General features: G+C 41.3%; 1 protein-coding gene across 3 annotated transcripts in view; it reads right to left on the bottom strand.

Annotated features, from left to right (window-relative positions):
• PPP3CB (protein phosphatase 3 catalytic subunit beta) overlaps nucleotides 1-10,775 on the bottom strand; it is a 48,033-nt gene extending 37,258 nt beyond the window's left edge. For all 3 annotated transcript variants that reach the window (XM_043989887.1, XM_043989888.1, XM_043989886.1), the window contains exons 1-2: nucleotides 10,634-10,775; nucleotides 1,033-1,233 (exon numbers count right to left, since the gene is read on the bottom strand). In XM_043989887.1, the coding sequence (XP_043845822.1) occupies nucleotides 1,033-1,233; nucleotides 10,634-10,703 (271 nt within the window). In that variant the 5' untranslated portion in view covers nucleotides 10,704-10,775. The remainder of the gene's footprint in view (nucleotides 1-1,032; nucleotides 1,234-10,633) is intronic.
• Nucleotides 10,776-11,077: the final 302 nt, after the last annotated feature.

Consider the following 11,077-nt stretch of genomic DNA (forward strand, 5'->3'; position numbering starts at 1 on the left):
CACTCCTCATGGCACCACTCCAGGGGCTCTCATTTCCTCTAGAACAGAACAGGAACTTCTCCGTGCAAGGAGGCCTCCAAAGCCCTTCTCTACGTCACAAGCTGTCCTAGCCATCCTGCACTCGTCCATCCTGACAAACTGGCTCCTCACTAATGGCACTCCATCTCCTACCTGGGCATCTCTGAGCTTGCTATCCCCCATGCCTGGAATGCACTCCTGCTTTACCTCCACATCCCTGAGTCCCTTTCTCCCTTTAAGACATAGTTCAAATACCATCTGCTATAGGAAGCTTTTCCTGATTCTGCTAGAGCCCTCTCTTTCAAATTCTCTTCTGTTTAACTCCCTTGTACATATTTGCACAGTGGGTAGAGTACTAGGCTTGGAGTCAGGAAGACCTGAGTTCAAATCCAGCCCTGAACAGCTAGCCCCAGTGTGTGACACTGGGCAAATCACTCAACTTGTTTGCCCCCGTTTCCTCAAATGTAAAATGGAGATAATAACAGTACCTACCTTGCAAGATTATTGTAAGGGTCAGATGAGATATATGTAAAAAGAGTTTAGCACAGTGCCTGGCGCTGTGATTCCCTTTCCTTTATTCACTTTATTTAAGCTATATATATTTACATATTCCTTCATGTCTTCCCCCATTACAACGTATACTCATTGCGAATAAGAAATTTCATTCTTTGTACTTATATCTCTAGCACTGTGTCTGGCATACAGTAGGTGTTTAATTAATGCTTAGAAACCATGACCTCTGACTTCAGATCTAGTTATACGACACTCCCTAAAAACTGAAATATAAACATATGCAGCCTATAACTGGCAAAAAAAAAGTTTGATAAGAGGCATGTATTATATACTATAACTTCTACTCTATATTATTTCTTTAAATATTACACCAGTTTTTCAGAAAAGAAAATTAATTTCAATGTCAATGTAACACAAAGTGTTAAGATGAAAACTTCACTAAATTCAATTAATCAAATATTTGTTTTATAATGAAATCAAAGTTGAAAACAGTAGCATTACCTGTAATTGGAGCTTCTACTTCTATCATGGTTTTCTCTCTCCGAAGGATGGCAGCACCTTCGTTAATTATTCTAAGTGCAATTTCTTCATCGACCCGACCTTCTTTTACCAAGTGATTCTTTAAAACATCAACCCTTGGTATCCCATCCATATCAAATACTTCTTCAGATGTTAAGCGGTGTGTTGGGGGAAAAGGGACAGCTGTAATTTTTCAAAAGAGTAAAAACACATCATTACTGATGACATTTCTACTAATCCCATTCAGTAGCAGAGAAGTGGTCCTTCCTGAGAAGGTGAACCCTCCTAGTTGTGCCCTTGATCTCATCCTTTCCCCTCTCCTCCAGGAACTCCGGCTTCCCCAAGTATTCCCCTTCTCATCTCCAGTCTTGCCATTATCTACTAGCTTCTTCCTTGATAAAAAGAAACACACTTAGGTCTCTCTCAGCTTTTAAAAAAAGCCCTTCATTTGACTCACTCTTATGTATAAGAGATGTTTTCCCAGTGGCAAGTGCAGAGCTGGGTACATAAAAAAGCTTAACAAGTACTTGCTTGCTTGATGTCCCATATAAGACATATAAGATATATAGATAGATAGATATACATACAAGATGTCCCATAAAGAGTCATCTATACTTGCTTGCCTATATTTTTTCAATTACCACTAACATTTCAACTCGTGACCCCACTTGACCAAAATGGCCCTTTTTCTTAGTCCTCATTCTATCTGACTTCTCTGCAGCTTTTGGTACTGTTGACCACACCCCCTCCCTCCTAGATATTCTCTACTTCCTCAACTTTTATTACTCTTCTCTGCTGGTTCTCCTTCTACCTATCTTCAATCACTTTTGTCCCCTTCTCTCTCTAAACTCTCTTGGTGCCCTCATAAACACCTAGAGGTTTAATTATCGCCTCTGCGCAGATAACTGCTAGGTCTATATTAACTCTAACCTTTCTCTTGAATATCAGTACCAAATATCAATACAAAATCACCAGCTGCCTGCTGAACATTTCAAAAAAGAAAGAAGGAAGGGAGGGAGGGAGGAGTGTTAGGCAAATAACATCTTAGTATTATGAAAATACTTTTGACTTTCCAGGTTTGACCCCCTGAAAGAGTCTCAGTTTGAGAATCTCTGCCCTAGGCCATTGTATACTGAACTGCACTTTCTGGATTTTCTTCCTCCCCATACCTCTTAAAATCTCTAGCTTCTTTTAAGGCTCGAACCAGGTTCCACCTCTTATGTTAGGCCTTTCCCACATCTCCCAGTTATAACTTTCTTCTTACTCCTCAAATTATCTTGTATTTAGTAGAATGTAAGCTCTTTGAGGGCAAGAACTGTTTTTTTCTCTCCCAGTGCACAATGATATGCACATACTAAGTATTCAATGGTTAAAATTAAATTAATTATACATGGCCCTTTGTCCCCATAATATATAGGTCCTGATTACTATGCTTAAGTTCCTTTGTCTTCTTTTTACAATTTTTCTATTTCCTCTCTCACTTGAACTTCATCTACTTGTTCATGTCCTTAGAGAAACCAGATCATCAAGTTTCCCCATCCCCTTTCTGGCTTGTTAAGGAGACTCAGCTACATTCGGTACTACTGAGGCTGTTTAGGAAAGATTCTATAATACAAAAATGGTTTTGAAAATTAATTTAGAATGAGTACTGTATTCAAAAGAGAATCACCTCAAAGTAGATGTGACCAAATAAGAATAGGCTGTGTTACAAAAATGGATAAGTGGATAAGTGGGGGAAGGGGGTGGAAGTGAAAAATGGGATGACATGATCAGCTGCTGAAGAATTAAAAAAACAACATTCTCTGACTTGGAAAAAAAACATATGTAGAACACAACCCTTTTAAGAATGCAAGATGAAATATGACAGAGAGATGCTAACCACCTCTAAAATAATTTGAAATCGCCAATCCCTCTTGTTTTTCCTTATGAGATTCATCAAGACAGAAACCTCGAAGGTACTTATTTTCTTTTCACTGCAAACACATTTATTCCCATTATTGCTGACAGGAACTGGAACAAGGCCCAAGGAAATACATTTTGTTCTCTCTATATACAATTTAGCTTTACTTTAACAAAATAAAAACTGTTGCAAATCATTTTTCCCAACTAAAAATTAAACAACATACCTAGATCTGAAATTTTCAAATGCTTTAGAATATACAAATTTAAAATAAAATGATTCTTAAATAAATGATTGTGTTTTTCGGACAGAAATGTTAGTGAAAATTAAAAGGTCAAACACTTCCAAAATACAAGTTTCTCAAACTGAAGAGGGATTCAATGTTCTCATCAAACTATGAGAATAGATCTAGCTTGATTCAGGAAGCTACATTTATAAGTATGATCAGCTCATGAATATTCAATAACAACCAGAGCACAAGATCTGCTGAGGTTGTATTCTGTTAAAATACAACTTTTAACAGCACACCTGGGACCTTACAAAGAAAGCCACAGGTATTTCTCACCATCTTTTACTTCTCCCTCTCACCCTATATCCATCTAGTCACAAAGTCCTAGCTCCTTTGCAACGTTCCTTTCATCCATTTCTTCCTTTCCATTTTCATAGCTACCTAGGACCTTAATTCAGGCCCTTCTAAATACCCAGTGTATTATAATGTACTTGGTCTCCCTGCTTCCCATCTCTCTACTCTCTAATGCATCCAGCAAACTGTATACCTAATTAATCTTCATAAACCACTAATTCTGTCACTCCCTGACCCGAAAAATGTTCCACAATGCCTAAAGCATAAAATCCAAACTCTTTAGTCTAACGTCCAACAGCCATGCGCAATCTGCCGAGTCCCACAACTTTATTCAAGCCTTATCACCTACCATTCTGAAATATAAAAACTTGCTCCCAGCAAAATGCTGAGCCACTATTCCTAGAACTTGGATTAGTTTTCCACCAGTCTTTTTCCCACACCATTTCTGGCCATATTCTTCACCTATCCATATTCTACCCATCCTTCAAAGCCTGGCTCAGGTTCCACATTCTCTACAAAATCTGTTGTTAAGCAATAAACCCTGAGATGATTTCTATCTCCTCTGAACTCTTTTCTATTCCACTTATTTGGCAATTAATCCTTTGCTTTGGAGATTTCTTGCACTAAGTCATTTTCTGTATTTATCCCTTAAATCCTTAACTAGATATAATCAGCTCCTTGAAAATAGGAGCTATCTTAAAGTTATCCCCCTCTTAGTGCCAATTACTGCCTTTTGCACACAGAAGGAGCTCAATAAATACTGTTAATTGATTAACATTCCAAAGTTAATTACATAAACCATACAAGAATATTCAATTAGCTTCAGCTAACCGAATACTTAGTGAATATACATCTACTATATTAACAATTATTACATGTTTAATTCCTATGTATAGTTTTATAATGAAGTGAGGCCATGAAATTAATAACAAAATAAAATACAGGTACCAATATCATGATTTTACCTGATGAGACTCCTCCTTAAAGTTCTGGCCAATTCTGTAAATAGATATAGAACCTGAAGATCTTCCTTCTCTACCTAACAGCTATGATTCCTCCTTGGCAGCTTCACCAGAGTTCTCTCCCTTTTTTTTCTTACGCACATTCTCTGGTGCTTTACTTTGTCTGAGACACGTGGTACATAGGACTTGTTTTAATTGGGTTAATATTTGAATGGGAAAAGGGGAAAAGAAAATCTTTTCTAAGGGTTATTTACTTAAGATTTTAAAATTCAGGGTCAAAAAGGATTTTGAAATAAAAATGAACATTTAAAACTGATTCAGAAAGATGCACCTAAATGAAGTAGTGTAACTAACTAGTGATGTGAGCCAAGGCACCTGTCAGCCCATATGAAAATAAACAATTTTAGTAAAGCTAAGAACATGAGAGAAGTCTAAGTGACTTCAACATTATAAAAAATGCAGCCTGCTACAGAAGCCAAAAGAATTGCTGGATCCTTCATATGCAAATAAGTTTTTAAAAAACAATGCATACTTGCAGTCAAAGTCAGTCGACAAGCATCTGTTATGCCAGGCACAGTATTAAGCAATGAAGACAGAAAGGCCCTCAAACCTCTCCAAAACCCATAGTCCCTGCTCTTGAGAAGCATTCTAAGTAAGGAAACAACATAAACACTTAGGTATACACGAGCTATATAAAGGGCATGTAAAGGTAATCTGAAAGAGGGAAGTATTCGAAACGAGGGAGACTAGGAAAGGTGTACTTCCCTACCTGGCAAAGATAGAATTTAAGCAGAGTTGTTGAGTATGGAAAGCTCATGGCAGGGAGCAAGGTGTAAAGAGGGGACTGGTTATGAAGTGCTTTAAATGACAAATAGAGGAGTGTATCTTTGATCCTGGAGGAAACAGGAAAAGAGACGATGAGGGCTTAAACTAGGGTTGTGGTTCTGAGTGATGGGGGGGGTGTATACACACACACACACACACACACACACACACACACACGGAGATGTTGTGAAAGTGGGGAAAAAAAGATTTCCCAACAGACTGGATATATGAGGTGAGAGGGAGGAGTCAAGAATCAAGGCTATAATCCTAGGAGGATGGTGGTGCTCTGCACAATAATAGCAAAGTTCAAAAGGAGGGAGGCTTTTGAGAGAAAGTTGGGCTCTATTTTTGGACTTGTTGGGTTTGAGATGCCTATGGGACATCTAGTTTGAAATATCTCAGAAGTAGTTGGATATGTGTAACTGCAGTGCAGCAGAGAGGATAGGGCAGGACATATGGTTGTTGTTGTTTGTCCTTCATCCTCGAAGAGGACTATGACAGATGTCATGACTTGCAGTGAATTGAAGTGAGGGAGAGCTGTGCAAGGTCACCAAACTCACTCTCTCCTCCAGAGCCATCTGGGTCCAGTGGCAAGATATACATCAGGATGACTGGAGATGGCCCCGGATATTTAAGGCAATTGAGGCCAAGTGACTTGCCCAGGGTTATACAGCTAGTAAGTGTCTGAGGTGAGATTTGAACTTAGGAACTCCTGATTCCAGGGCCAGTGTGTCATCCACTGCCCCATCTAGCTCTCCTGCAGGGCATATGAACAGATAAAGACAGGTGCCTACATGTAGGAACATGAGCATAGAGATAATAGCTGAAACCACTCAAGTTGATAAGATAACACAGACTGAAAAGAGAAGGGGCCCAAGGGCAGATATTCACAGTTAAAGGGCATGAAATAAATGAAGAACCAGTAAAGGAGACTGGGGAGCAGTAAGACAGATAAGTGTCACAAAAACAGAGAGGAGGGAATATCTAGAAGTAAACATGTCAAATGCCATAGGTCAAGGAAGATCATTAGGGATGAGGAAAAGTCATTAGATTTGGCCAATGAGAGATCACTGGCAACTCTGGAGAAGGCAGTTTCAGTTGAATGATGAGGTCAGAAGCCAGATTGCAGAGGGGTTAGAAGAATGAGAGGAAGTGGAACCCCCAACTGCTTCTGGCTTTCTCAAACAGTTTAGCCATGAAAGGGAGGAGAGATATGGAGTGGGGAGGGTCAGAATAAGTGCAGGTGTTTTTAAGGATGGAAAGGATATGTGATTGTTTATGCAGACAGAAGAGAAGGAGCCAGGAGATAGGAAGAGTCTGAAGATAAGAGAGTGGGGTTGACAGTGGGAGCAATTTGCTGGAGAAGGTGGGAGGAGGTAGGATTAAGGGTAAATATAGAAGGGTTTGGTTAGTTTGCCTTGGCAAGAAGAGCTACAGCCCCTACATGTGAGACCAGAGAGAAGAAAATAGTAGAGAAATGTCTGAGTGATGTGAGATAAGAAGAAAAGAAGAGGGATCTCTTTTGTACCGGTCTCAATTTTTCCAATTAAATATGAGGTGAGGTCCTCAGCTGGGAGGGTAAGGCAAAGGAGTGAAGTGAGAAGTTGAGTAAAGAGGAGAAAATCTGTAACAGCCACTGTGGTCAAGTGGAATAGAGGCTTGCTGCAATGAAAGCCCAGCAGAAATTAAGTAACATAAATTTCTAGTGGGCAAAATCAGCATGGACTGGACAGAAAAGATAAATAGTCCTAATTCAAAAAATACAAAAAATATAAATTTAGGCCATCATCATGGCAAATGGAAAATGAAATGAAAAGTGATGTTATGGTGTCAATTTATTGCTCATAAGATTGGGAATAAAACATATAAATTCCACCATCATTCACTTCCAGTTCAGTCACTGAATATGGTCAAAGAACTTAAACAATTATAAGTAATTGGCATAGATACCACAAAATAGTTTATATTCCCAACTTTGTGAAATACTCTTACTCCCTTATTCTCACTCACATTTTATAGACTAGGAAATTGATAGGGAGGTTAAGAGACTTGCCTTAGATTATGGAGAGAGTAAAGACAGTGCAAGGACTCAAATTCAAGTTGCTGATACCCTAAGTAAGAGCCTCTAGACCTTCTTAATGACAGAATGGACTAACTGACCTCTATAAAGAAACACATTTCAGTTTCATGAATCTTTTAGTCCCTACCTAGAAGTACAGATTGGACAGAACAAATACTAGATAATTAGGATAAAACCCAACATTTTCCTAGTGTTTTTTTTTTGGGGGGGGGGAGGAAGGGATTTACGGAAAGAAAGAGATAAATACTTGTGTCTTCTATTTGAAACACCCAATCAAACAGGGTATGGCAGGCTGTTAAGCAGAAATGCACTCAGGGCCCTTGTGTACACATAGGTACACCTCTTATATAAAGAACTTGTCTTATTTTATTTTTTCCAGGTTCTTCTTTCCAGTTTCTTGAGCATAGGAAGAGGCAGTTATTTAATAGAACTGTTTGAGGAGGTATATATTCTTACTCAATTGCTCTACATTAGTTTTCTATAGAAAGCAGAATTTGATCTTAGCAAGTAGCTTAAGCTTTCCTTAATGGGATCAGTGCAGCATCTGCTTTAATTAGCCAGGGACAGAAAGGTCAGGGGGGATAACCCACAATCAGCTGCATGAAATCACCACAAATTACATAGGTGACATTCTTTTCAGTTATACCTGTTTCATAGTAGAATCCCATGCTTTCTATACTTCGTGTCAATATTATTTTTATATATCTAGCATATCACACAGAGAATGTTATAACTCTTTGAAAACTTGCACAACCATCAAATACTGTCCTGATTCTGAAAATTAACAGCCAAGCAACAAGTATTTTATTAGGTGCCTTCTGGTGTCAAGCACTGTGTGCTAGGCACTGGGAGTAAAAATACAAAGAATGAAGCAATCCCTGTTGGTAAGGAGTCTACATCTATAATACTAATCAACATAACAGTGAAGATATTTGGATCAATTATTCTTCAATGGTTTCTCAATTACAGAGTACTATATTAATCACAATGTGTATATTCCCATCTCAAGTGACCATGACATTAGATCTAAAATCAGAATTTGTAAAAACTAACCAAAAAAACCTCAAGGAAATGTTGAAAAGATATGGTGTACATTTTAAAATAGTATACATAAAATAACAAGATTTTAAAAGAATGTTCTTGTGTTAGATGACATGGCAAGTTAGAAAAAGAATGAGAAAAGGTTCATTTGATATTATTTTTCTACAGTTTGTCAAAAACAGCACATATCCTGAGTCAAAAGAAATATGGTTATAAATGGAAAGTAGGAAATGTAAATGGAATTTAAACTCTTCTCCCTTAGCTTCATTGCTCCCTACCATCAAATACATCATGATGACATAATTATTAAGGATATAATGAAAACCTAAAGATGAAAAATCTTAAAAGATTTTCTGAACCTATCTATACAGCTGAAATCCTCAGTGAACTGTAGCAAAGTTAGGATGTCATATTCAATAAGCAGAAGATAAGAGTGTTAATTAGTACCACTACTGAACATTTGCCTTAAACCAGGCAGCCTAGATATCTGAGAGATATTATGAAAAAAATGACAGTTGACATAGAAAGGGCTCTACATACCACGGTCACAGAAGGGACACAGAGGAGCAACTAAGATCCAGGATTCACTGGGCATGAATGAAATTCCTTGCAAAAGTACTATCTGTTTCCTATGCTCTTAATCCAAATGTCCTCTGCTCCACGTCAACTGTATTTTTCAATGTGAGGAGAAAGAATAAAAACTACAAAATTAACTATCTCAGCTACACTAACAAACAATAATGCGTCTGACTTCCATGATATAAGCAGAAAAAAAAAGAAAGCATCACCATACATACAAAGGATGGGTGGGTTCACAAGCCCAAGGAAAACACAAATCCAGGCTGCAGGAATGTAACTGCCCTTAATCTAATATCCCTGTCAGAGTGCCTAGGGACTACAGTGAGCAGGCAGACAGAAAATTAAGCAGCAGCTCACAAAGCCTCACCTTGTAAAACCCTAGAGCTGCATGCTTCTTTCTAGGGGTACTGCAGAAGTGAACCCAAATCACTAGCTGAGTCTGAACAGAGAGTAGTATCTGAGTTTAAACAGGCCTTAAAAGATTCTATATGGGTCAGGGCATTGTTTTCCTGCAGGTGAAAGCCTTAACCATCCAGAAGACAGGAGGAATTATCCTCTTCAGGATGTCAGGGTTACTAACTCCATAAAGGACTTCAATATCTCCTTCTAAGGCTCATTCTAACTTTTCTACCCTTGGATGATTAGGCTTTGAGGACCCTTCCTGGCATCTCACCAAATCAGGTGGATGCTCCTGCTAAACAGTTATTACCCACTAAAATAATCTACATAAACATAAGCATTATGCCCCTGCGAGTTGGACTTGGAGACATACTGAGATCCAAAATTTGGGGTTCTGAAAAAAAAGGAAAAACTCGACCTAACAAATAAAAATCCCCCCCCCCAAATTAAAGATTTTAATGTCAAGAATATTTGTTCACGTTTGAAAACCCGGCCTGGTCTAACACTCAGCATTTTGCATAGAAATAGGATACCGTATTATCTACCTTTCAACAATCACACCAAGATTGACAATTTTAAGATGCTTTAGTTTACTGACATGGCTGCACCATAAAGGAAGGCAGGGAAATTATCCCTTTCACCAGCAGCACCAGCACAGACACACACAGCATCTTTGAAGTTGACATTCCCTCGGAGGTTTGGAAATATACATGGTGTAAAATCACCCCCGCCCCCACCCCCACCGCAGGGCACCGGGATAACTTTTCCAGCTCAGGGCCTTTGCAGACCGAGCCTGGGGGACCCCCTCCTGGCCCCTCACCAAGTCAGGCTCGACTGACAGCGCTGTGCCCGGCTCTCTTTGTACCCCCTCGGCTCTAGAGCCTATTCCTGCCGCCCCCTGCTAGGCCCCGACCGCGCTCACACCCCAATAGCCCGACTCCTCCAGGACCCCGCGTGACCCCCCTCGGCTCCCGTTACGCCCCACGCTGGGCCGGAGAGGCCGCACTGAGGGGCCGGGGCGGGAGGGGGAGGGTCCTGCCCAGGCCCGGGCCGGAGCCTGCCTGGGGGGCTCCAGGGCCTCCGGCCTCGGGCCGACCACCCCCTCCCGCGCCAGTCAGTCACCCGCCCTTCCGGACCCGCTCGCTCCCCTGAGGCGGCCAGACGCCTCCTTCCTCCTCCTTGGCCCGGCTCCCGGGGCTTCCTCAGCCTCTCACCTTTGACTACGCGGTCTGCCCCGGGCGGGGGCGGCGGCGGCGGCGTCCGCGCCGGCTCTGGGGCGGCCATGCTCGGCCCGGGGCTGTGCTCAGCTGGGGGGCCGGGCGGGGTCGGGGGCGGGGGCGGCGGCTAGCAGGGCCGAGCGGCAGCGCCGCCGGGGAACATGGCGGAGCCTCTCTCCTCCCAGCGCGGCTGGGACCGACCGGCGTGCACCGCGCGGGCGTGGGCGGGGGCTGGGCGCGCTCGAGGGACCGGAGCAAAATTACCCACCGCAGGGGAAAAGGAAAAAAGATGAGAACGATTCGAAGCGAGAGGGGTCGGGATAAAGTTCCTGCCAGCAGCGGAGCATCCCGAGGGGAGTGAAAAGTACGGGAGCAGAGAGACGAGTGCGGAAGGGGACTCCGCTAAAGCTGGGACCCCTGCCCTCTAGCTCCCTGACGTTG

This window comes from Dromiciops gliroides, chromosome 2 (assembly GCF_019393635.1).
Source record: "Dromiciops gliroides isolate mDroGli1 chromosome 2, mDroGli1.pri, whole genome shotgun sequence".
In the NCBI taxonomy this organism is placed as follows: Eukaryota; Metazoa; Chordata; class Mammalia; order Microbiotheria; family Microbiotheriidae; genus Dromiciops; species Dromiciops gliroides.